This window comes from Zosterops lateralis (assembly GCF_965231275.1).
Source record: "Zosterops lateralis genome assembly, chromosome: 20".
Lineage (NCBI taxonomy): Eukaryota > Metazoa > Chordata > Aves > Passeriformes > Zosteropidae > Zosterops > Zosterops lateralis.
Genome location: NC_139780.1, coordinates 1,596,514 through 1,623,373, shown reverse-complemented (window position 1 = coordinate 1,623,373; position 26,860 = coordinate 1,596,514). Strand labels below are relative to the sequence as shown.

Sequence of the window (26,860 nt, the reverse complement as noted above, 5' to 3'; positions counted from 1 at the left end):
TAATTCTCTGGTGCTAAAGGTGAATTTTGGGGAGAACTGTTCTGAACTGGTGCTGTACAGCTTTGGGTACTGAGGAGATGGAGTGTCCTGCACCATCACTGGTCTCTGTTGAGGGCAGCAGCAGTGGGGACAAAATGACACAAAAGCCCTTCAGCAGCTGGAGATGGAAAAAGGCTTCTCAGCATGTGTGGAGATTCTGCAGGGAGAATCCAATCCCCTGGGAACTCACAACTGCTCCTTCCCACCACAACTCCCTCCTGCTCCCTCACCTTTCAGAGGCAGTGCTGATGGGAGAGTGCTGACAGAGGAAAGGAGCAAGAGGATTGTGTGGAAAAGCTGAAGAGAGGGCAGAGTAAAATGGTTTAGAACAGGAAATAAGCAGGACAGAGTGAAGGGATTCTTCCAGTGGGACTCAGAGAGGAAAACTAGTGCAGTGAGCCCAGGAAAGGGGAAGAGGAGAAGCAGGACACAGGTGAGAAGCTGAGCAGAAGCAGAGACTGCTGCAGGTGAGGTGAGGGCCCAGCAGGGAGGCCCTGGGAACACCCAGGGGAGCTTTGGCTGCTCACCTGCCTGCCCTGGCTGCGGAAGAACTCGCCCGTGTTCTCGATGACCTGCTCGTCCGTCAGGAGGCTGTAGGGCTGCTCCTTGCACAGCACAAACATCTCCCACAGCGTCACCCCGAACGCCCACACGTCGCTGGCCGTGGTGAACTTGCCCTGTGGACAGAGAGGAGCTGCTCAGCCCAAGTGTCCATTCAGCAAAACCCCTTCAGTTTGCATTTTCTGCAGCTTTGCACGAGGATGCACATGGAGAAATGCTCCAAAAGGAGCTGAGCTGCTCCCAGCCCCACAGACAGGGGTGACAGGGCTGTTTGTAGGGCAGAAATAGCACCTGGGGGTCACACAAGCCCTAAGAAGGTGCAGTTTTCATAGGGGCAAAGCTTTGTAACAGGGAATAGGTCCCAGAGAAAGTTTCTGCCCCTCCTGAGACAGTTTGTTGGCAGCAGAATAAAATAAACTGAGGGAGGGGGGATGGATAGTCACTGCCTACCTCCACCCAAAAGAGCAGAGCTCACAGAAAAGCCTTTGAAAGGGAAGCAAAGCCCTCAGGGTGAAAGCAGAGCCCAGACTCTTAGAGAAAAACCCAAGATAATTTTGATTTTTGCACATGTAAGAAGCCAGTGACAATCTTCTTGCTGTCCCTGTTTTCTGTCTTCAAAAAAATGTGCCCAAACTGGCTGTGTTTGGAACAATGTGTTTCTGGAGAAATAAAAAGATGGTTGCTCAGAAAATAACACAAAACACTTGAGGGGCTGGAGGGCCTGTTTGGGCAGAAAAAAACATCCCAGCCACACTTCACCCAGGCTTATCTGGCAACCCTTGCAGTCTGTCAAGGTTTGGAAGATGATTTGTGGTTTAGATGCAGCTGTAACCAGGAAAAGAGGGTGGATTTTGGAGAGTTTGGGCCTGGCAGCCTGTACAGCAGAGGTAACTACAATTTTTCTGGGTATTAAAATTTTTCTGGGTATTTGGAAGACCATGTTGTAAGAAAGTAACTTACCAACCAGTACAAAAAAAAAAAAAAAAAAAAAGAAATTGGTTAAATATCCTCCAGACTGGATGTATTTGGGCTGTGGAACAATCTCCTGAGGGGAGACAGCAGGACCCTTAAATGTGAAAAAACCCCACAACCTCATGCAAGACCTGGCACTTGAAACTCAGGGAGTTTTGTCCCTGCCCCTCTCAGCTGGGGGAATACCCAGCTGGGGGAATAAGCAGAGAAAGGCAATTTCCTCACAATTCCAGCAGGAATGCCAGGACACAGGGAATGGCTTCCCACTGCCAGAGGGCAGGGCTGGATGGGATATTGGGCAGGAATTGTCCCCTGGCAGGGTGGGCAGGCCCTGGCACAGGGTGCCCAGAGCAGCTGTGGCTGCCCCTGGATCCCTGGAATGGACACTGGGGCTTGGAGCAGCCTGGGACAGTGGGAGGTGTCCCTGCCCATGGCTGGGGTGGAATGGGATGAGCTTTAAAGTCCTTCCAACCCAAACCATTCCATGACATTCTGTATTCCCAAGGACATGCTTTTTTCCCAGGATATGAGTTCTGTCCAACACAACCCCATGGATTTCTCACCAGGGGCCACGTGCAGCACAGACATTGGTGGGGACTGGCTGGCACAGAGCTCTGCCACTGCTCCAGGGGAAAAGGGGAAGGGAAGGGAAGGGAAGGGAAGGGAAGGGAAGGGAAGGGAAGGGAAGGGAAGGGAAGGGAAGGGAAGGGAAGGGAAGGGAAGGGAAGGGAAGGGAAGGGAAGGGAAGGGAAGGGAAGGGAAGGGAAGGGAAGGGAAGGGAAGGGAAGGGAAGGGAAGGGAAGGGAAGGGAAGGGAAGGGAAGGGAAGGGAAGGGAAGGGAAGGGAAGGGAAGGGAAGGGAAGGGAAGGGAAGGGAAGGGAAGGGAAGGGAAGGGAAGGGAAGGGAAGGGAAGGGAAGGGAAGGGAAGGGAAGGGAAGGGAAGGGAAGGGAAGGGAAGGGAAGGGAAGGGAAGGGAAGGGAGCTGTCTTTGTGCAGTGCCTACCAGCAGGATGCTTTCCCAGGCCATCCAGCGGATGGGCAGCACTGCTCTCCCCTGGATCCTGTAGTAATCCCCACTGTAAAGGTTCCTGCTCATGCCAAAGTCTGCAATCTTGATGGTGTAGTTGTTCCCCACCAGGCAGTTGCGAGTTGCCAGGTCCCTGTGCACAAAGTTCAGAGAGGCCAAGTACTTCATCCCCGAGGCAATTTGGGTGGCCATGTACAGCAGGTTGGAGTGGCTGCAGGAAAGGAAAATATAACAAAGAAAAAAAAAAACAAATCAGTGGAGTTCCCCCTCAGAATCAAGACTTTATTGTATTTGATGTGTTAGTGACCTGTTGTTTTATTTTCTGCCATAACAGTGGAATTAAACTGTCTCATTGCAGGGCAGGAACAGCCAGGATCCTGAGCTGACTAAGCAGGAACAGACAGGCTGTCCCTGAAATTCAGGCCTGCACAACCTGTCATCCTTTAGATTTTTAATTTTTTTTTTTTTTCAATATCAAACATTAATCTCGAGATTTTCAAAGAGTTCATGCATCAAAGCACCAACTTTTTGCAGAGAGACGTGAAAAATGAGGCTCAGAATCTCATATCTCAAAAACCACTTAGCCTGGTATTTCAAACACCATCACTATTGAATGCTTATATTAACATAAGTGTGCCACTTCACATTAAAGAGACTTGGTTTTAAATATGCTAAACATTACTGAAAATAGAAATAGAAACAGATGCATTTTCCATCTAATTTAATTTTAATTCCTCCATTAGCTAAATGAAGATTGGATTAATAAAGCTGCAGGATACAAGAGAGAGTTTGGACCATCAGACTCTCAGCATTCTTCCCACACTTTTGCTCTGTTGCTGCTCAGCCTGTTTCCCACTGCTGATGCTCAAATGCTTCACATGAGCAAGTGCTCATCAGAACACACCTGATAAACTGCTCACAGTTTGTATTTTTTTCAGTAGAAGTCAGAAAAAAAAGAGGTTTTTGCCACCAGAACTCAAAGAAAAAGGAGATTATCAGAAAATTATGGAATGGTTTGAGTTGGAAGGGACTTTAAAGATCATTTTGTTCCTCCCCTGCAGGGAAAAGCTGGGGAGGGTCAGGCTCTGCTCCCAGGGAACAGGGACAGGAGGAGAGGGAACAGCCTCAGGATGGGCCAGGGGAGGTACAGGTTGGATATTGAGGAAAATTTCTTCACCAAAATGTTGTCAAGACCTTAGCACAGGCAGTGCTGGACTCACCATTCCTGAAGGGATTTAGAAGCCACGTAGATGTGGCACTTTTGGGACATGGTGGGAGAACATCAATGATCTTAGAAAGCTTTTCCAACCTAAATTATTGTGTGACCAGGCAGCCAGAGACAGCAAGGAGATGCATTTCAAATACATTTAAGGATGTGTGATCTCTGTGCATATAAGGGCTGGTCACCACCTCTGATGCACCAAATCCTGGCTCTGGGACACAACTGGAGTGGCTGGACCCTGTTACATCCATCAGACACCCACAGGCACCAGCTCAGCCAGGCTGCTCCTTGGGCAGGGACACTCCCAACCCCTTCAGAGCTGCCTCTGTGTGACACTCTCTGCCTGAGAGGGACAAAAAGGGGAGGCTGAAGGATCAGGGAGAGACAACAAAAAACTAGAGGTGGAGCCAAGTAATGGGAAGCGAGGAAGAGCAATGTGAGTGACAGTGCTGAAAAGTCAGATGAGAAGCAAAGAGGAGTCAAAGAAAGAACATTTTGGAGGATTTGGCCAGGGAAAAAAGCCACAAGTCTAGAGGTGAATGAGATTTCAGGTGGGCAGAAAGGGGAGGAGACTGGAGAGAGCTGGAATCTATTTCTACTTCAATACAAATCCTCTTTCCTCCTACAGCTCCTGCCATGTCCTGACTGCAGGACACCAGGTTAACGCTCCTGACAGGACCACTGACAGGTCCTGGCAGCAAGGCTGGTGTTGTCTGGCCATGGTAAGGCCCAGCCACATCAGGGCTGCCTCTGCCTGTCTTGTGCCTGAACCACAAATCCAAATAATCCTCTAGGGAGGGACACACCAAAGGCTCAGCAATGCTGCAGCTCCTGGTCAGTGCTGGGCTCCTTTATCAAGCAGAATATATTGGTCCTACATGACTCTCCTCTGAGGAAAGCATTTCTGCAATAGCAGAGATGCTTTTATGGCAGATTTAATCCTTCCACTGAAGAGGGAGATAAGTGCCACTGCTGACCAAAAGTAGTTTTCTTTGCCAAATATTCTCCTTCTGTTTGCTGATGAAATCTTGTCCTTACTGAAGCTCCACACTCAGCTCCTCTCATGCAATATTTTTCAGACACCAGAGAACATATGAACCTTCTTAAACGCCTAAGACACTGAATTTTTATTTTTTTTTTTACATTCTTGATTTTTATCCCAAAATTCTTACGGTAATGCAAATTATTTTCATATCAATGAAATATTTGATGCAAAGCCCACTAATATAAAGAGATGGTCACCTCAATAAATACACCTAAAGTGGTCTCTGTGACCAGAAAAGCTCTGTCAGGGACACTTTAGGGGCAGACACCAAGCAGGACTGGTTTCCATGTGCCATGAACAATGGCCAGGCTGCAGGCAGGTCCCTGCAGATAAAATCCAGCAGCTCTGCATTGCTGATTTATCCCAACAGGAACAGCTTTTTTCTTACGTGACACAGGGGATGTTGTTTGAAATGGCAAACTTGCTGTAGATCTCCCTCTGGGACAGGAACTGGTTGAGGTCCCCGTTCTCCATGTACTCAGTGATCATGCACAGGGGGTCGTCCCGCACGCACACGCCCAGCAGACGGATGATGTTGGGGTTCTTCAGCCGGGACATGATCTTGATCTCCTTCAGGAAATCATTCCTTGTAAAATAGAAAACACCTTTAAACACTCAGCTGTTCCTTAGTCCGAGGACGTTCTCAGTGCAGAGTAATTTACATTTTGCACAAACAGATGTGAAAATGGTGCTGAGCTCATGTTCAGCACTGACCTCTCCCAGAAAACAGGATTAATGCAGCATTTCAAGCTGACACTCCAACCTCCCCTATCCCCATTCCCTGCTGTGTCCTGCTCCTTCCATGGGAATATACCCCACAGACACACAACACTGCCACAGCAGTCCCCAGGGTTAACCCTGTGCTTGGGGAGTATTTGCTTTCCTCCCCAGCTGGCACTGCAGGTGCACACTCACCTGGCTGTTTTGTTGACATCTGATCTCAGCATTTTCACCGCCACAAGGACCGGCTGGTGAGTGAATTCTGAGGATGAGACTCCCAGGAATTCCAGCAGGCCATCGGCTTCACAGAGGTGCACCTGCAGGGCAGAAGGCAGAGGGAGCTGTAAGAGCACACACAGAGGCAGAAAAACAGAGGAAAACGACATCACAGCCAGGTCAGTGGGCTGGTCACTGCTGGGAGTGAACAAGTGAATGATCTGGTGAAGGTGACACAGCTGGGATCAGAATGACCCAAGGTTGGCCCTACATCCTGATATAACCTGTCCAGGATGTAGAAGCACATAGTGATTAAAGCCAAACACTGGATTTACTGCACTGGGGCAGCCCAGCTCACCCAGGACCCACTGGGGATGTTCAGCAAGGCCCCTGAGCCTGAATGTGTCTGCTCTGCACTAAAGCATCTCACACAACCCCAGAACCATCAAACCACAGCCTGGCTTGAGGCAGTGCTCAGACTTCACTGAGGAGCATCCAAGAACTACAGCCAGTTATCCAAAATCCTCAAATTCCAGAGGAAAAAAAAAAAAAAAAAAAAAAAAAGGAGAAAAATGTGTGATATGTGTCCCTGATATGAACACCTCATCTGTACATATACCCAGAGATAAATAGATAAATACTCTACACACAATTCCAAATTTCTTCCAATAAATTAATGACTAATGATATAAAATTACTGCCAGGGTTGTACAAGAAGGGATGACAAAACACTTAAGAAGTTACCAGAATGTGCAGCTAAATGGAGAACGGGGTGGGGAAAGCAGAAAGACCTGAAGGTGTGGATAGGAAAAAGGACTGGGAAAAGAGGAGCAAACTGGATGTGTCAGTCAAAGACCTGCAGCAGTGAGGGGAATGTAATGGGAGCAAATAATGAATTTTGTATGAAGAGAGCAGCAAGAACTTATGTCACGAGCATGGTGAGGGGGAAAATGAGACAGCAGAGAAAAATGGGACAAACCTGCAGAACAGGAACGAAGGTACAAAGATGCTTCTGCAGCCCCACAGAGAAAGAATCTGCTGTGGGGAAAGTACAGCCGTGAGACCTGGGGCAGGGAAGAGCCACAGGAATAATTCCCAGGTGATGTGTCACCAGGGAGGGTGGTGGTGGTGCTTCCTTGGGAGCAAAGAAGACAAAAAGCTGAAAGGATGGAAAAGTGGAGAGCTGAAAAAAGCCATGAACCCTGTTCCTAGGAGCACACAGAGCCAGAGCAGTGGATGGCCAGTTTGGGAAAGACTGAGGTGAGAAAGTGAGACAGGAAAAGGCAGTGCAAAAGAGCCTGTGATATATGGAAAGGAACAGGCTCTGAATCCATCCTCAAGGAAAATGGAGATGGGAGAGCCATCTCAAATCAATACAGAGCAGGAGCTATTACAGTTATCAGAAGGACAGCATGAGAGGAAAGGAGACACCAGAGGAAAAGCAATGAGAAAATCCTCTCTGTCCCACTTTTGGAGCACAAAGCAGAAAGGGCTGCACTGACAGCCAGGTGAGGTGAGGAGGCTGAAGATGTCAGCACCTCCCCAGAAAACAGTGAGGGGACAGGAGAGGGGCTGGGGTAGGGTCAGAATGGAGGAACCACAAAGGTGGGAACATCACAGAGCAGGAAGCAGCCAGTGAAGGGCTGTGTCTGCCAAAATGTAATAGAGATGCAGAATTTAAGGCTGTGAGTGAACAAAAGCTGAGAAGAAAAAAAAAAAAGACAGTGGGAAGGTGAGAGCAGGAAAGGGAAAGACCTGCTCAGGATGGAGCTACAGATGGTGTGAAAATGAAGCAGGGAGAGAAGAAAAGGCGAGGTGAAAATGTTGACAGCTTGAAAGGAGCTCCAGGACCAAAGGGAAAGCTTGGCAGATGACAGATGTGTGCATCATTCTGCCTGAGGCTGCTGACAAACTGGGGCTTGAGCAAACAGCAATGCCAGAAAATATGAGGGTGCCACAGTGCTTGGGAAATGTCTGTCTTTGGTTGGGTCAGTGTGCAGAGCACCCCCAGAACCTCCATCAGTGACTGGGAAAGCTGTTTTAGCAGCTAGGATTGGTGTTAGCTGGACTGTGGAGAGTTTCCAAACCCACATGTCCAAAGGTGGGTGACAGCCATCACATTTGGGATGTCCAAGGAAGATGCGAAAGTCTCAATTCCCAACCCTAGGTGGGAATTAACAGAGGCATAGACAGAAAACAGAAAAATTGTGCAAGTTCATCTATTGCTAAAAACCCCAGTGGTACTGAGCAGAGCCTCACAGCTGCACAAGGCTCAGTGAGATATCAGCTTTCCTCAAGGGAAAAGCACACATTTTAACTAAAAAACACTGGAATGCAGAACCCCCAGTCCCACTGAGCAACACCTCAGAAGGTTCCTCTCTGTTGGGAAAGATGGGACAGGAAGAACTTGTGGATATGATTGTCTGGTAAGAAATGCTGGAGATGTAAAACCTGTGAGGGAAATAGAAATGAAGGGCAGCTCTGAGATGTGATCATGGCAGGCAGGAAGACGGGGATGAGCTGGAGATGGGTTGAAGGACAGAAAACAAAAGGACCCAAGGGTGCAGCCCCTCTCCACCCTGCCAAGGCATCAGGGAAAAGGTGGATGAGAAAAGTCTCTTTAGAGTTTAGAATACAGGATGATGTGGCGATAGAGCAGTTCTCATGGGCTGCAGGCAAAGTCTGTAGGGTTTGTATCTGGTGCTGGGTGGTAACTGTAAATTAGAATATTCAACACAAAAGGAGATGGAATGGATTGGAACAAGGTCCTCGCTCTCTTGCTCTTACCCCTCTTAGGTTTTTTACCTCCCTCACCTCACCCCCTCTCTCTCTTTGGGGTTCCCTCCAGCCCAGGCTGGTGACTGAAGGCAAATCCCTTTTTAACCATAACCCTTGCAACAAACCCACATGTCCCTAGAACATCTCAGCTCTGCAAAATCCCTTCTCCCCGCCATCCACGGATGCTCCTACAAGCCACCTCCTCCCTGCTAGGAAGACAAACAGCAGAGAGTGGCATGTACCTCTCCAAACTGTCCTTCCCCCAGCTTCTCCTTGAGGCGCAGCTGCTGGCGAGGGAACTCCCCCACGGAGATGTCCTTCTTGGTCAGGGAGTCCACGGTCAGCGCGGGCACCGCGTACATGTTGTTGCCGGTCACTCCCTGCAGGTGCACGATGTCGGTCTCGGCGTAGTGGGGGACGTTGTTCTGGAAGCCTTGGTGAGGGGTGGACTTGGTCAGGTCGGGCTCGGCGTAGTCCCCGCTGCACACTGGAGGGGAGGTAAAGGCAGGTGAGGAATTTGCTCACTCAGAACTCAGTGTGTCTCTCAGTGTGTCACTCAGTGTGTCTCAGTTTGCACCAATTCCACAGCTCTGGGATTCAGCCACCTGATGCCTCGTGCTGAACGACACCTCCGTGGGGCAAAACTGCTCTGTTTTAATCAGAACAATACCTGTGAGCTGCCAGCAAATTCCTGCTCAGCACAGCCTGGTTCTAGCCAGCCACGAGAGCTACAGTTCTTGTGCAGACAGGGAGGTGAGTCTGAAGTGATTTTCTGTTTCTGATTCATCCTGAGTACAGTTTGCATTACCTGACACAGGGATGTTGTTTGCAATGTCAAACTTGCTCTGGATTCCCTCCTGCAACAAGAACTGATCGAGGTTTCCATTTCCCACGTCCTTAGGTAGCAAACTGCTCTCCCTCTTACAGCTTATTCACATGAATATGGGATAATGCTTTAGAATTAAATCCCTGTAGGGTCATCATTACACAGAACATTTGTTCTGCTTCCAATTCACACCCTGGCTCAATCCAGTCAGTCTCCCTGTGTACAATGCTGGATCTTAGCAACTTGTCAGTGTGAGGAATGCAGCACTGCCTTTCTATTCACTGATGAGCACAAAACCCTGTTGGAAACATTCCCTTCTGTGTGGGCCCAAAAGCTCCCCGGGGGCTGGAAGCCAGGACACCACGGACAATTCCCTGCTCTATTTCCTTCTGGTTTTTCTACAGGAATTCCAAAGAGCCCTGGCTGCAGAAAAAGGTGTTAAAGGTCTTCTCCCAGGAGTGCTGCAGGCAGCATCTCCACAAATGATGTGTGGTTGCTCTGACTGCCCAAACCAGCTGCTAAAAGATGACCTGGGTAATACATAAACAGCCTTCAAATCAGACAATAAAAGGCCACCACCCTCTAGTGGGACTGCTGCTGCAGCTGTCACAGCTCCATGCCAAGAAGTGCCAGTGCTCCACAATACTGCCTGAGGTCCCTGAGTTATTGCATTGCACAGGAGTCAAAGATGGCAACTTAGACACTGACAAGTGGCACATTTTACAATCTGACAGAAATAAGAAATGCGCAGCTTCTGGAGACTGAAGATGTTACCTGAATCCTCTGCACTTTGGGAGAGCTCTGGAAGCTTTTGGAGCAGTGTGGCTGGCTGGTGATATTCCAAATCCAGTGGGAAAGCACGTTCATAGGTGGGGTTAGACTGGTGGATCTGGGTCTGGTTGTTGGCAATGGTGTAGCTGTAGAAGGAGAGGCGGACAGTGGCATCCTCCTCCAGGATTCGACGTGGGGCCTGCAGAGGAGAGGGGAAAAAAAAAAATCCAGAACACTGAGGCGATGCTCAGTTGTTAAGTAATGCCTTGGCTGCAACCACAGCAACTTCCAGTAATATCTTGGACAGGGCTGGCATCCTCCCCTGCTGTGAGAGCAGCTTTAGCTGCTCCACGGAGCTGGGGAAATCCTGTGCTTTCCACATAATTCTGAGCTCATTTGGGTTAATGGTTAATTCTGAACTGGTGTCTGCAAAATAGCCCCATTGTATTACCTTTTCCAACCTTTTCTGAACGTATTGCTTCCAAAGAATGATGATTATAATCATCAGGAGCAGCAGAATAATAGCCACAAGGCAGCCCACGAGGATGGAGGTGTTGGAGTCATCTGCCTTCTCCCCTATCCAGGTGCTGGTTACAGAAGATGTGGTTCCTGCAATCACAGAGAAGGAGAATCTGGAGTTAAAGAGGTTTTCTGTGCCAGCCAACTTCCTACAGCCTGGTGGAGAAAAGATCTTGGGCAGCTCCCTGAACATTAACAACACCAGCTGTGTTCACATTTTGCTCTTAACCAGAAATTCTCATTTTGGAGGCTCAAAGAGCTAAAAACTGTGCACAGAACTTCTGCAATCAAAGATTACTGTGAGCAAAATAGATTCCTGCAGTGGATCCATCCTTAGAGCAGACAGTGCTCAGGGTTTCACTGGCTCCACATAAATCTCCAGCCCATGTTCTGAGGCTCAGGGGACTCTCACATTCTGCCCTGTGCACCAGGCACTGATCAGGCCATCCCCAGATCTCCAGAAATGGAGGGAAAAATGACAATAACTGGGATGTTCCTGTGAAATTCCCCAACCCCTGAGCCCTTGGCATGGCCAAGGGGCACGAGTCCTTACCCCAGATGCCCTCAGTGACGTTGTGCACTGTTTCCAGGAGATCCGTGGTGCTTGTGGCTGCTGTAACAAAACTAGGATTCACACTCTCCATGTCTGTGGGAGGAAAGGGAGAGTGTCAGCCCAACAAAACCTCCCTGCTCCTCTCTGCCAGCAATCCCAGCCCCAGCAGATCAGGAACTTTGCTGTTTGCAAGGTAAGCAACAAGCAGCACCCAGGGAATAACCTCCCTCAGGAATGTCCTCTCACTACAGCTAATTAGAGACTTTGGAGTAGGAAGCTACAGCCACACCTTTCCCTCTCAGTCCTGGCGGTTTTCTCCAAGACTTTTGTCCTTTTCCCTCCAGAGCCTTTAAAAGCATCTTGTGGCATTGATTATTGCATCACAGGTAAGACTTAAGGAAAAAAAAAAGTCAGCATCTATTTTTTAATAATCTGCTAAACTTGATCTGATCATCTCTAGACAGACTTGAATTATTCCTAAGAAAACACTTGATAAAGAGAAGCAAAAAATCAATGTCATAGCCAGCAGGCAGCTGGGACAGTGGAGGCAGGTACTGATCTCTCCACTCTGGTGACCAGTGACAGGAGCCAGGGAATGGCTGGAGATACGGTTTAGGCTGGAGATGAGGGAAAGGCTCTTCCCCCAGAGGTGCTGGCACTGCCCAGGCTCCCCAGGGAATGGGCACAGAGCTCCAGGAGCCTTTGGACAGCACTGCCAGGGGTGCCCAGGGAGGGATTGTTGGGGGGTCTGGGCAGGGACAGGGGCTGGGCTGGGTGATCCTGATGAGACAAGTCCAGCTCAGGCTATTCTGTGATCTGTTTCAGAAAGAACAACAGCTCTACAGTCCAATTTTTGGTTACCCTGGTCGTGCTTCTACTCATTTGCATCAGTACCAGCCTGGAAAGCATCCACAGGATCTTTCAGCCCTTCCATCACCTACACAACCTCCTCCCTCCCACTGTGTTGCCCCCAGTGCCACTCTCCTCAAGTCCTGCACTCCCACAACCAGCTCATCTCCTCCTCATGCCTCTCCAGGCTTGTCTGACCTCAGGAACACCCACCTGACTGGAAGGAGATCTCACTCATCATCATCCAGGTGTCAGCAAAGAAGAAGCGGCAGAGGATGGCTTTGCCCACGCGCTGCTGCAGGGGCACCGTGACAAACCTGGCGCTGGGGTTTTTGTCATCCAGCACCGTGGCCACCCCCACGGGCTCGGGCTCCCAGTCCGCGATCAGACGGGGCTTGAACAGACACTCCACCCTCTGGAAGATCTTCACCCCCTTGGAAAACATGTTGTTGCAGTGCACCTGGGAAGAGGAAGAAGGATCCAGGTTTACTGGCAGCTAAATTGAGCCCCAAGGATGTTGTTCCATTCACAAAAATTTTTTATTCCCAGTGTCTCCCTGCATGAATGCAGAATGAGTGATTTCTTCCAGTGTGCAAAGAGAACAATGGACAAAAAGCTGTTCTGAAACAGCTCTGAGTTTTACCTGCAAAAGCTACATTAATAGTCAGATTCTGGCAGGCTCTTCAAAAGCCCCATATAAAAATCAATCAAGCAAACACTGTACTAATCTAAAGCCTTGCAGATCAATTCTCTTTGAACATTTAACTTAAGAAAAGAAAGAGAAAACACATCTAATCTCTTAGTGTTAAAAATTTGGTATTATTTGAATTGCTTGACGTAAGTAGCTGGGATTGTTAGGCCACAAATTGAACTTTATCTGAACTACATGGCTCTATTCTGAAAGTCAAAAATGGATTAGAGTGAACCCTGGAGCAAATAGTCTGATTGTTACTAATAGTAAAGATGGATTGTGGTGAAACTTGTATGTAACAATCTGATCATTAATAACAGTTAAAACAGACAAAGCTGCAGCTTAAATACTACTCAAAGATCAATAGCTGGAGTGGACAGCCCATAGACTGTGGTCTGTGAACTGTAACAACCATGTTAAAAAAAATAAACTACTGAACCCACCAAAACCCCTCTCAAAGGCCAGTGTGGAAACAATGACACAGCAACCATTTGGTAATGAAATTGTGTAGCAATGGAGAATCCAGACCCCAGTACTGCTCTTGTATTCTTCTTTTATCCCTCCTGGCATGAGGGATCCCAGAGATTTCTTTGTCTTTGGTCCCTCTTTTGAGGTACCAGCTCGAGCTACGACATATCACAATTAATGACATATCACAATTAATCTCTGCCACTGATGAGAATTGTGCCCCAAATTTCTTAGCATTTAGAAACTTTTAGCAGCTGCAGTCTAAGCTAATTCCTCCCAAAAACCCACAAACCCAGGCAGATATTCCCCCGACATACACCTGGCTCTGGCTGCACCTTGAAGGCAACTAAGGATCTGAATTTTAGGGAAAATATCATCTGAACCTGCATCCATCAGCCTCTCCTGGTGGCTCAGCATCAATCTGAGCTCTGTTACAAAGACCTGAAGCTCAGGACCACAATATCTCAGCACTTTGACCACTCACCAGGAACCAGGAGAAAATAAAGTGACTCAAAGTCTTCAATATCCCTCAGCCTGTATTTGCCACTGTGACAGCAACAGTTTTTTCCAAACCCCCTAGAGCCTTGAACCCCATTAATTGCTTGGCCTCTGTGAGGTCCTGCAGTGAAAAGAAGTGAAGCACTAATGAGGATGACCGGCCTGGTGAGCAGCAAAAGGACAAAAGGAGGGTATTTACATATAATTATGACCAGATGAAGCTCAGACAACATTATTCAATAAGGAGAAACAGTCATTCATAAGCAGGCAGGAAAGGCTGATGCCTGGAATATACAATTTGTGCCATATTTGGGCAGGAGTTGGATGTGTTTCCATCCTGGACTGATACAGAGACATTTTCTATTACAAACATCTCTTACTAAAATCCAATTTTACAGCAGGCAAGCCTGTGCAATGCAGTTGCAATGTTGCTAACATTTATTTTTAATACTTTTTTGGATGCTGGGAGAGCACAGAGGACTGGGATAAAGCTAACAGGATGCAAAAATTATCCACAGACCACTTGGCCTGTACAAAAGAAATGCAAAGCTGAAGGAGGCAACGTTCAATAAATAATGAAGATTAATTTGTGCTAATCAGAACAGCTTTTTAATTAGATGCTAGATGAAGTAGCTGCTCTTATGATCTGATGTGTTTGGTTTATCAGGGTGGTTGTGTTTACAGGACAGATTTTTTGGAAAGCATCTGTCCCCAATTAGCACAGTGTGGGCTCATGTATTATATTAATTTGATTAAACATTATGAAGCAGCAAGTCTTTCAAATTTTAAGGCATAAATTATTCTGTTTTTCTAAGGGGAATGCATTCCTAAATCAAAATTATTTGCTACTTTTTTTTCAATGACCTGATGGAGACAGCAGAATTGCTAGCAATAAAATAAACTAAATGGGAGGGAGGGAGTTTCCTAAAATAACCTCAAGGACTGACTCATGTCAGGGAAGTGAACTCAGGGACAAAAATCTAAGTGATGCTTTCCACACTGGACTTTTATCCTGGACACTAATAACTTGGAACTGATGTTTAGCCTGATCCCAAAGCCTTAATGACCACTGGCTCCCTCTCTCTTGGCTTGGAGGATTAATATCATCACAAGATTCACAAACAAAGAGGGGACCGTCCAAAAGCAGGAAATTGGTACCATTCTTTTATGCAACTTGATGGAAATCCTGCACCCAGATCCAGATTCTGTACCTCCAAAAGGGCAAATCAGCAAAGAAAGGAAGGATTGGGTGACTGCTCTGAAAATGACCCTTGGTCTCACCAGGAAGGCACTGAGAAGTCCTGCCAACTTAGTTTACTGAAGCAAAGATTAAGAGAGTGCTTTAATCGTGGTTTAGAAGCAGGAGATTTCTGAGAAGGCAGGACTCTTATTTTTGCCAGCAAAAGCAGGCAAAGAGCCAACGGTTGCGAGTTAAAAATAGACAAAATAAAACCAGAGTAAGTAACCACCAAAACAATTTATTTAAGGATGTGGTGGGTTCTCCTTCATTTGAAATCTCTACAAGAAAAGCCACCAATCCTTTTTTTTTTTAAAAGATCCTGCTGTTTACTACAGACTCAAAGTTCAGCTCATGCTTTTCCTGTGTGTTTAAATAATTTCCCACAGCACAAGGCACAGGCTGAGGCATCCAGAGAAATGTTTGGTCAAAATGGAAGCACAGCCACATTCCTTTACCTCAGGGGTCAGTAAATTCTACATCCTAAACCCATCTGAGCTGCCTAAACTCTGCTTCAGGTGTCTGCTTTTTATCCCTTCAAGCCAAATACTGGAAGGAGAGTCTGAGCTCTGAAGAAGCAAGTGCTCATCTGCTTCACCTTTCTACACTGGAAAATTTGGGGTATCTCCTGCTCAAATTCTGCTGTCAGGCACTTCCTGCATCCTCCTGCTTTGGGCAGAGGACTCAAGGCCAGGTTGGATGGGGCTTGGAGCAACCTGCTCTAGTGGAAGGTGTCCCTGCCTGTGGAAAAGGGTGGGACAAGATGAGCTTCAAGGACTCTTCCAACCAATTCAACACCCCAAAGGGGCAGCCTGGAAACCCCCAGAGCCAAAGCCTGTCCCCCTGGAGAGGGACCACACCAAGTTACTGTCCTGGGTTTCAGTGTAGGATGTGCACACAGTATTTATTCCATCCCCATCCCCATGAGCTGTTGGAACCAGGTGGGGCAGTGTTTTCCCAGGCCCCTCCTTTGGGCTCTTCTGCTCATGGCCCATCAATGCCTTGCCCAGGACTCACAGGGAACTCCCTCCAGGAGCTCTCTCTGTTTAATGGGCCATCAAGGAGCCACTGCACGACTCCTCATCCCATTGGGAGATGCTCCCAATGCCCAGGGGGAGGAGCCAAGCATTCCCACCTGGAGAGAATCTGGGATTTGGGACAGGACAAGCAGCCCTGACCCACTGGATTCCCAGAGGAGCAGAGCTCCCAGACCTGTCTGTGGGATCACTGCTTCAGGAAGAGCCCCTCACCTGGACTGCTCCCCCCACCCTGCTCAGGGTGTGTTCTGACTCTGGCAGTGCTCTTTTATATTATTGCATTTATTTTATTTTACTTTTTTACCTTTCTTCTTATTAAATTGTATTTCTGACTTGGAGCCTCTCACTCGTTTTGATTTTCAAACCAGGCTGAGTTACCTTCATGGAGGTGAAGTTCCGCGGGCGGTCGAACTGGAACTCCATCTCCACGGCACCGGTGCCGAAGCTCTCGTTCCTCCAGCCCACGTAGTCATAGCCCGGCCACACGCGGTACTGGTGGCTCTGGGTGAAGTCATCCAGCCCCAGAACTCCATCTGTGAGCTGCCCCAGCCCTCCATACAGGTGCCTGGGCCAGGAGAACCAACAGTCAGCACAGAGCTCCAGTGGGAAACCACGTGTGTCGTTCAACTGGTACCAGAAAAACATCATTTTTCCTACTCTTGACCCATCCTGAGCATCCTTGCTCATTGATCTTATGCAGTACCACTTTGATGTTGTTTGGGGTGGGATTTTAATATCATTCCCAGCTTGGGAAACAGCAGAAGTTTTTGCATTGGTGTCAAGGAGCAACAGCAAAGCTGAGCTACAGGCAGAGCCTCTGGAGAGACTCTGGAAAATGATCCTGGGTGTTCTCCCAACAGAGCTGGAACTGCAGCATCTCCCCAAGCAGCTGCATGGCAGGAACACTGCTCCATCCTGTGCTGGGGGAAGCTGTGGGGAAAATCCTCTAGGCAGGCACAAAAAAGGGAGAAGTGAGACCATGGGCAGCTCACGAGCCACAGCCAGGCCTAACCAGGATCGTTTCTGGCATTGCTCCTAAGAGAAGAGTGTTATTGACTCTTTCCAAGGCTGATTGGACTCTTTGCCAGGACCCTGCCTCCTTCCACTCCCATGTGAGGGTGCAGAGCTCCTCACACAGTTTTCCAGCACTGTTCCAGAGTAGGAGATGCCAATGTGGCACAATTCTGATCCCCCCCTTCAAGTCCACCCCAGGTGAGCCCTCCTGTCACTACAACACAGGTACTTGTGTCTTTGAACTGCAAACCAGGATTAACAGGTGGAAGAAGCAGATTCCTATTTCCAGGCCAGTCAGGCACATGAACTGGTTACAGGTTAACTTAACTACTTCTTAACTACAGGTTAAGTAGTTTCAAAGAGTCCTGGCTTAGCAGTTTGGGTTTAGTGCCTACATCTGCAGCCCCCTGACACTCCTCAGCAAACACAGGTTCCTAAATTACTGATGGACAGCTACGTGCAACACCTACTCTGTACATAAAAACATTTTTTTTTTAAATATCCAAGCTCTAGTGTACCAGCCCAGCTTGAAACTATCAGATATTAATGTATAAAGACATTGTTACCCAGCACCTTCCAACATCCTACAAGCACAAAGAAGTGTTTGCGATACAAAACACCAGTGACAGGGTGAGTAGGAAAGAATTTGCAGAGTGACAGAGAGGGAACAGGACAACTCCTCCCACCTGCGCTCCTGGTAGCCATCGTACGTCGAGTCATTCAGGTAAACGATGGGGAAGCCTGGAGCTGCTATTGTCCCTCCCTCAGGGATGCTGTAGGATGCCAAACCATCTAAAAAAAAAAAGGCCATACACCTCAGAAATATAGCAGCAGCCGCCTCCCATCACCTGTGTCTGCGTGACGCTTTTATTTATGACATGGACTGACAGAAGCAGTTCCAGGAGCTGAGGATTCCCCTGCCCAGGTGGGGATGCAGGGGAGCCTGAGCTGCAGCTGGAACTGCCATTCCAGAGAGCCTCTCAGCAATGCCAGGAGCACCTGGGCAAGGTAAGAACAGAGAGAGCCAGGCCCTGAGAAAAGGCCTTTCCCTGCCCAGCCCTGCCCAGGCAGCAGCAGTGCAGGACAGTGACCATCAGGCCCTGCTCAGCAGGGAATGGGCACATGCCGGAGAGATGCATTTATCTCTGGGGCTGCTCTGCCAGGCCAGGAGGGGACTGAGGGCTCTGCTGGCTGGGAGGGGACACAGCTCAGGGCTGGCAGGTGCCACATGTCCCCTGCAGCAGGGCTTCCCTCAGCACTGCCTCCCTCCCTGCCTGCCCACTGCTCTGTGCTGAAGCTGTCCCAGCGGCCCCGGGGCTCCTTCCCTCCTGACCCAGCCTGATCCATTCCTGTGAGCCTGGGGCTCCTTGCCTCCCTCCCTGCCCACGGCTCTGTGCTGGAGTCACCCCAGCGGACCCGGGGCTCCTTCCCTCCTATCCCAGCCCAAGCTGTTCTTGTGGCCCTGGGGTTCCTTCCTTCCCTTCCTCCTGCCCATAGCTCTGAGCTGGAGCTGTCCCAGCCCGAGCTGTCCCTGCGGCCCTGGGGCTCCTTCCCTCCTGACCCAGCCTGATCCATTCCTGTGAGCCTGGGGCTCCTTGCCTCCCTCTCTGCCCACGGCTCTGTGCTGGAGCTGCCCTAGCGGGCCCAGGGCTCCTTCCCTCCCTCCTGTCCCAGCCCAAATTGTCCCTGTGGGCCCGGGGCTCCTTCCCTCCCCTCTGTCCATGGCTCTGTGCTGGAGCTGCCCCAGCCCAAGCCATTCCTGTGGGCCCAGGGGCTCCTTCCCTCCCTCCTGTCCCAGCCCAAGCCATTCCTGTGAGCCCAGGGCTCCTTCCCAGCCAGGGCCAGGGCTGGGTCTCACCGTGCCAGACGCAGCCGTAGAGCTCCACCCTCATGCACACAGTCATGGGGGCCTTGGTGACGGGGATGAGGCGCACGAAGCGCGCGATGATGGGCGGCCGCAGGTCCTTCAGCACCACGTCGTAGGTGTCCGTGTTGCCGTCGATCACCTGCAGGAAAAAGAGCCTCAGGAGCAGCTTCTCCCTTGTGCAGGGCCAGGGCAGTGCCTCAGCCCTGGAGGGGCCAGTGCAAACAGGCAGAAATACTCCTCAAGGGTAGGGTGAGAAAAGCCTCCCTTCCCTGGGCCTTCACAGCCATATGATAATATCTTTTAAGTTCTGTAATATTATTGCTTTGTTAAGTTTATGTCACTCTGTTCAGCCCCCATTCGCCATATATGCATCCCTCCTGGAATGTCCTTCCTTCATTCCTGAACCCCACTGGCTCTGTCTTGCTGCAGTAACCTGTAACTCCTGTTGGCTTCCCCCAGTTCCTATTTACCCCTCTGCACCACTTTTCCCTGTCCCTATTGAACCCTGAAACTCAGATCCACCCCATTTGTCTTATTTATAACCCAGTGCCCTCACCCTCCTCCTCATTCTCATGCCTGGATTTTATTCGATGCTGTTCTCATCCCTGGACCTCTCTTCTCATCCCTGGATCCCTTTGCTATCCCTGCCTGTGTTCCTGAATAAACAGTCTTTGGATATCTAAAGTAGAACCCATCCTTTCATCAGTGCCATTACAGTCATGCCCTCTTATCCTGGGGTGACTTTATGATGTTTGTATCTCCAGTTATCTGTTCTGTTTATGTTGGATGTTATGTTCTGTACCTTTGGGACTGGTTCTGAGAGCGAAGCAGGGAGAAGAAGAAGCACAGAGTTTGTTTTCAGAACCTGCACTCACTCCTCCACACTCTGCTCCTGGAGTGTGCTGTCTGCAGCACAGACAGACAGCGGGGCAGATCTCCTGTGCTTTTAGTTAGTTTTAGCCAGCTGAGGCAGAGAATTCCCTGGACTGGCTTTTTCCCTTTTTCTTGGAACTGTTCAAACCTACTCTGGACTGAAGGACCCAGAAGAGCTCTCCCTCACCTCATTTACCCTCTCTCTCTTTGGAGGTTCCCTCCAGCCTAGGCTGGTGACTGAAGGCAAAACCCTTTTTACCCACAACCCTTGCAACAAACCCACGAATCTCTAGAACATCTCAGCTCTGCAGAGTTCCTTCTCTCTGGATGTTACTACAACGAAATACCATGCATTGAGCAGGATGTGGAGGACATGCAGCTTCCCCAAGCAGACCCAGCTGTCCCAGGCTCACCTTCCTGCCCTGGCGGTCCCTCCAGGAGATCCAGCGCTCCCCGTTCCGGCTGTAGTCGATGCGGTAGGCGCGGGCAAACTCCTTGCCGGTGGCGCGGGCGTGCCGGCCCTGGGTGCCCACCAGGGTGATGAAGAACAGCTTGTGCAGGTCGATCTGCAGGAACTGCACGTCTTCAGGCTCCAGCAAACCAGCTGGGCACCAGGCTCCGTCCCCCTCTTCCCTCTGTAACCTGAGGGGGAAAATCGCACGTATTAGAAAGAATCAGATTTTCAATTAATTAATTGAGGAAACACCCGGAGCTTTGAGGATCACAGAATCACAGAATGTGCAGGTTGGAAGAGACCTTCAAGATCATCGAGTCCAACCCAGCCCTGACACCTCAACTGGGTCATGGTATCAAGTGCCACATCCAGTTTTCTTTTAAAAGGATTGAGAGGAAGCAACAAAACCAGCAATGGCTACCAAATACCTCTGCCCTTTGGGGTGATGGTCAGTGGAGACTCAAATCCTACAGGCAGTTTTGCCCTATTTGGAGTCATTTCTTCTCCAAACATGAATTTTCACATGGATCAAAACCAACCCTCAGTAGGGAACTGCTCACTGCTCTGCAGCACCTTGCTGCTAAACCCCACATGGTAAGGTCTGAAATTCTGCTTGACCACCTCCTGCAGCTCTAAAAAGCTCAAAGAGCATGTTAAAAATACATTTTAGTGAGAAAATGCTTGAAATTATTCTGGGTCATTTCAATGCATATTGCACAGTCACCAGAGGTGCTGGTACAGGATGCTGGCAGGACAGTGGGAGGAAGGTCTCTGCTCCTAAGCTGAACATTGTGAGAGCTGTAGTTGTGAAAAATTTATCCGCACGCCAAAAATGTGTGGGGTTTTTAGCAAGAGAGATTTCTTAGCCAACAGCAAAGTCCTTCAAGTGCCTTTGGGTGTCAGACAGGTTCCTCACCTCCAGCTGATGGATCAGTGAGGGCATCAGGGAAGGTGAGACCAGGAGGAGTCTGGGCTCAGGCCAGAGAGGATTTTAATCTCTGGCTGGTTTTAATCTCAGCTGTTCCTGCAAGACTTTCTTACACTGGAATAACAGTAAAATAAGCTCTAAAAGAGGCAGAAAGGGTGACTGAAGTGATAGAGACAGTTGTCTGCAAAGCTTATGATAAAGACTGTAGGCCTTCTTGACAGTGAAGAAAATCATTTAGCTGCTCGTTTAACAATTCCTCAACTCTGCATTTCCAAGCTTTTTGAGGCAGAGTGAGCACAGCCCATTTCCTCAATAGGATGCTGTTGAAAAGTTCATCCTTGTAAAGGATTTCCTATAATTTAGATTAAAGCACTCCACAAGAATCCCAGGGGTACAGTCCCTGGCTGAGCTGTAAGTCACAGAGATTTATTCACAGAGTGACTGAAAGATGAGGATCAGAGGCAACCCCTGAGTCTCCAGTCCCATCCCCTGCTCTCAGCAGGGCCAGCTCAAAGCCTGGTACAGCCAAGTCCCCAAAAACTGAGACATCACCACCTCTCAGGGTCCCCATCCCACCACTTCATTCTCATAGATAAGGATTTTTTATTTATTTTAAAAATATTTAAATATTTTTAATATTTAAGCAGAATTTCCTGTCTCCCAGCTGTGACCATTTCCTCCTGCCCTTTCACTGTGCACTGCCCAGATTGAACATGGAAGCAGCAAACAAGGTTTTAAGAGTGAGGAGAATCTTCTTCCTGGGTATCTAGGGGGGGAAAAAAGGACTCAATTTGTTGTCAGAGGGGAACCCACCGTGCATACTGAGGCCCTGTGGAGTCGTACCACTGGCTGGAGGCAGTGATGTCCTCGTCCCTGATGGTGCCCTCGTGCATCCCCAGGGGGTAACGACAGATTGCTGCAAATTGGGAACACAGGAAAGCAAAGAGCAAAGATCAGCACACTCATTTCTCTTAAAATACCCAGGTAAGTTTCATTAAAAGGCTGTCACACCCACAGAATAAACATGGTGATGCTAAAATAAAGAAGAATAATAATATTAAAGGATTAAATACTTCATAATTATCATAAACTGAAAAGGTAAATAATAAACAGACTTACAGTGTCATTCAGCAGAGCCCAGGAAAGGCACAAATTTTACAAAGAAACATTTTAAGAGCAGGAAATCCCAAACCATATTATTGTTACTGGTTGCATGGGCCCATTTTACAATGGCAAATTATTCATCAATAATAATGTGACATAAAAAGGAAGCTTTTGTTCAAGATTTTACTTCCCCTGGAATAAACTGGATACTTCATTTGTGGTCAAATGGGAACGATTATTACCTTGTTCAGATAGAAGGGAGAAGTTAAACATCCACTACAGATGACAAATCACAGAAACTGCTCTGTCCTGTCACTGCAGCCTGGAGTTCACACCTGACCATGAGCTCCTGTCCGTCCATCCATCCTGCCCCATCCCAGTCTGCTCCTGCCTGCAGCCCCAACTGGAGCAGGAATTTCTCCCCAGGATGGGAAAACTCTCAAATTTGGTGTCTCCAGGGAGCACAGACACAACTGGCAGATGCAGACACAACCCTGCAGATGCAGCTGACAAATCCTAGCTGGCCTTGAGGTTCTCTCTCCTGACAGAAGTTTTTAAACGTGGCCTGGAATATTAGAGATGTTTGGGAAAACTTTAAATCTGAATGTATTCACTGCCACATTGCTGCAGCCACAGGAGCAATTATTGTTTCCTCTCCCTCAGGCAGAGCTGCCCTGGGTGTCCTCCTGGTTTCCCAAAATCCCAGGATGGGCTGGGTTGGAAGGGACCTCAGAGATGATCTCCTGCCACCCTTGTACCAAACCTGCACTTCAAGGATCCTCGTGGGTCCCTCCCAACTCAAGAGATTCTGGGATTCCATGAAATCCATTCAGCAGGTTCAGAAGCTACAAGACAAGACAAGAGGGATGAAAACCACCCTGCTGTTATCACTGCACAGGATAAAGCACCTCAGGCTGAATGACTGCCTGACACATCTGATGTAGAAATGTTTGCAAACAGAGGGTGGTGCTTCAATAGGGTTTGCCTGCAGCTGTTAGGCATTGTATCAATGTGTGATGTGCTAAATATTCCTAAATTTAGGGTAAAGGAGATGGCTGGTGAGGTGACAACATTTGCTAATAATACTAGGTTATTTAATGTTAAAAAATATTTAATATTTTTAAAATCGTGGGAATACGAATTAGAATTAGCATTACAGCACTGCCTGTATTCATGGTCAGATGCCAGGGAGATAAGGAATAGAGCTCCTGCTCCTTCCTTCCCTCATCAAAAGGCAGAGAAGGCAACACAGATGATGAAGTAAGGAACGATCAGCAGCCTCATCTTTACTGAAGTACAACAAAGATAATTTATATTGAACCATAGATATCCTCACTGTCTGTCAAAACACCAGAACCAGGAGGCATCAAAAGGTCAGGTAGGAGAGTTCAAAACCAGAATATAAATCCTCAACCTATTAAACACTCCAGTGCCACAGTTTCCTGTGAGTTCAAAAAAAAAAAACAGCTGAGCAAACTCACAGCCACCACAAGCAAATAAATACCCAAGCACTGGCTCTGGAAGCTGCAGTGATGTGAGGATATCCCTGGGGTAAAGCCCTGCTCTGTGCCAGCCCATCTGTGCACCTTTGCAGAATCAGAGGCCTCAATTCCCTGGGAGGAAAGTGGTGCCTGCCTGGGATCAAGAACAATTGTGCCTGCTGAAAGCCATCCAAGAGTTCCAACTGCTGCTCTTACACTGCACAATCAGGTTATTTGGGGAACAAAACCAGCCTTGACTGTCTTCACTCTCACCTGTCCCAACCTGATCTGCTGCTGAACTGTGGGGTAAATACATGGACACTTTCCAAAAGGGTGAGGTCACCATCTGAGAGCAAAAAGTGCTTTCTGTGCTGCTGCAGTGGGAATCCTGTGTGGTCACAGCTAATTTAAAGGCCAGACACTGCTGGCCAGCAGTGCCAGGTGGAGAGCTGGGTGGGAAGGACTCTGGGGGACTGAGTCTTCCTGCAATCCTGATCAAAATCCATTTGCTCACAGACCCAGGGCTGGCAGCACAGCCCAGTGTGTCCTCGGCATTGAGGGATGCATTCTGTGGGTGGCCACAGCTCTCACCAAAAGGAGCAAAAACCATCCTTGGGTTTTGTTTAGGAGCCACCAGGACTCCTGACCCTGTGCTGTGCACTCAGAGAGGACTCAGAGAGGTGCCCCATCTGTCAGGGAGGTCAAACAACTGCTGCAAGACAAGAGGGGCCCTGCTAGACAGGTCTGAAATCACCCCCAAAGCAGCCCCTGGGGGTTACAGGGCAATGCAGGACATGCCTCAGGCTGCTCCTGAAGGTCAGGATAATCCATGGAGCTTGTGGCATCACCAGCTGGGCCATGGGGCTGGAATCTGTCTGGGAAGAGCAGAGCCAGCCCTGGGCAGAGGCATTGGAGCAGCTGAGGATGTCACAGGCAGAGCTGAGAAATGAGGGGTTATTTCTTGATGGAAGAGATTCCTGCAGGAGGTGGGACCACAGCCCTGTGCTCAGAGCCCACCCACCTCCCTGGAGCTGCTGTGGAAGAGCTGCCAACCACCATCAAAAGGAATTTACATGGGACTGACCCTCCTCTTGTGTGAGGTTTAACCAGCAGGAGCAGATGGCAGCCCCAGCCCCAGGCCGGGTGTGTGGTGGGTGCACAGGGCAGGGAATGCTGTGTAACAGGAGCTCAGGAATGCTGCTGAGCCCCACCACAACCCTCACTTCACTTCTGGCTGGTAGCAGCACAACCTCAAACCTCTGCAAACATCCACAGGCCAGAGCAGGATCAGAGCCAGCCACAAAAGGGCTCCAAACAAACAGAGCCAGCCCCAGCAGAGCCAGCACAGGCCCTCAGGGTAGCACTGCTGCCTCACCACACCTCCAGCCAAGCTGGAAAAGGATTAAACTCATTTATTTCACAGACTGTCTCCAGCTCAAAACACCTCATTACAGGATTTTTTGCAACACATTGCAGACCATTATCTTATTCATCTCCATCAGGACTGTATCCTGCCAAATGCTGTGGGATAAGAGGTCCTGCCCCTCCACAGGGACTCACAGGCTCATATCCCTATCCCCACCCTATTTCTGTGCCAGGTGAGGTTTTCTATCTGTCCTTCCACACTTCTCTCTCCAGAATGCCCCTTGCTGGCTGGAGGGCTGTGCCTGATGCTTTGCTCACTGATAATTTGTTTTCCACAGTGAGCACAGAACCTCTGGAGTGAGATTTGTCCTGCAGGCCACACAGTCAAAGCCATGGAGGGACATTCAGAGCTCAAGACAGGCCTGGGTGGGCAGAGAAAGGAGGATGTCCTTGTGCCTGAGCCTTCCTGGGACTGGCAGGAGAGTGTCCCACTCCAGCACAGCTGTCCAGGAATATCCCAGTCCAGAGGACATTTGGGAAATACATCAGTGATTATCTCCACACTCAACCTTTACACTCAATCCCCAGGAGAGGCAAAGAAAGGTGAGAAGGAGCACACAGGAGGAGGGAGAGGAGTCCTCTCCCAGCCTGGCAGCTCCCTACCAGGGTTGACTTCAGCTCCAGAGGGCTCAGGCAGGGAGGCCAGCAGCAGCATGCAGAAGATCATGGTAGCAAACTGGAGGTGCTGCACAGGGTCAGACGAGTCCTTCAAAGGCAGCAGCTGCCATCTACATCTCTGAAAGACAAAGCAAAGAGAGAGGATGAGTCCTCCAGAGGCAGGAGTGCTCTGAGCTGCAGGGTTGCTGTGTGTCACTGCCTCGTGACGGGCTGGGCAATCTTCCCTTGCCTTCAAGAGAGTCTTTGACCTCAGCCCTGCTCTGCTCATCACCAGATCAGAGCTTAGAGAAGAGCCAATGATCACTGCACTGTCTGCACCACCCCTAAAGCTACAGTTCAGTCCATCTTTCAGGCCCTCAGCTGCCACAGCTCCTGAGTGGATGGATGTACCCTCTTAACTGCTCTTAAACAACTCCAGTGCAAAGTAATCTCTCCCTCATCAATACTTCACTTTCCTTATTAAATTATAAATTAACAAGCAGTGAAACTGCAGCTGCAAATGAACCCAGGGAGTCCAACCAGGCTTCCCAAGCAGGTTTTATCCACCTAAACCTGGGCACCTTGGGACTTGCCACACAAACTTTAAGATAAAGGTCCAAAACAGGGTGAAAATAATCTCTCCCTGCACACCCACATTGCTCCCAAAAGTGTGTGTGCACAGGGGTGAGCACACTTCATTTCCTGTTTGGAAACAAGGAAAATACCAAAGGCCTAAACACTGGCAATTCCATTGGAAAGCCAGGATAACACCTAAAGGAGCAGGAGGTCAGATCAGCAGTTATGTGAGTTCTTTGTGTCCACATTCACTACAAAGAGCCTTGGGAGGTTCCCATCCTGCAGCACAATTTTACAGAAAGCAGGTTAGAGGCTCTGTCTCATAATGAGATGCCAGGAGAAATGAAAACAGAACAAATCAATAAATGCAAAGTTGCCAGGACTTTGCCAGGTGTTTGCTGAAGAATCCTCGGAGTTTTAATAAAAAAGGCAACACTGAATGCTGGGATTTGTTAGTGAAGGAGGAGAGGCTATAAAAAGGCCCATCACTGTGCCAGTGCATGCAGGAGCAT

At 48.9% G+C, this 26,860-nt stretch overlaps 1 protein-coding gene across 5 annotated transcripts in view; it reads right to left on the bottom strand.

The window, feature by feature from the left end:
* The window catches only part of LOC310917432 (discoidin domain-containing receptor 2-like), a 60,440-nt gene that overhangs the window by 2,756 nt on the left and 30,824 nt on the right, over positions 1 to 26,860 (bottom strand). For 4 of the 5 annotated variants that reach the window (XM_083875648.1, XM_083875647.1, XM_083875649.1 and 1 more), the window contains 15 exons: positions 25,779 to 25,911; positions 21,979 to 22,081; positions 20,197 to 20,425; positions 18,902 to 19,049; positions 17,730 to 17,835; positions 16,408 to 16,594; positions 12,312 to 12,558; positions 11,250 to 11,342; positions 10,629 to 10,786; positions 10,181 to 10,376; positions 8,823 to 9,067; positions 5,782 to 5,903; positions 5,255 to 5,452; positions 2,576 to 2,810; positions 567 to 716 (listed from right to left, as the gene is read on the bottom strand). In XM_083875648.1, the coding sequence (XP_083731774.1) occupies positions 567 to 716; positions 2,576 to 2,810; positions 5,255 to 5,452; positions 5,782 to 5,903; positions 8,823 to 9,067; positions 10,181 to 10,376; positions 10,629 to 10,786; positions 11,250 to 11,342; positions 12,312 to 12,558; positions 16,408 to 16,594; positions 17,730 to 17,835; positions 18,902 to 19,049; positions 20,197 to 20,425; positions 21,979 to 22,081; positions 25,779 to 25,842 (2,481 nt within the window). In that variant the 5' untranslated portion in view covers positions 25,843 to 25,911. Of the gene's footprint in view, positions 1 to 566; positions 717 to 2,575; positions 2,811 to 5,254; positions 5,453 to 5,781; positions 5,904 to 8,822; positions 9,068 to 10,180; positions 10,377 to 10,628; positions 10,787 to 11,249; positions 11,343 to 12,311; positions 12,559 to 16,407; positions 16,595 to 17,729; positions 17,836 to 18,901; positions 19,050 to 20,196; positions 20,426 to 21,978; positions 22,082 to 25,778; positions 25,915 to 26,860 lie in introns of all 5 variants that reach the window. The other variant, XM_083875650.1, reaches the window with a different exon arrangement.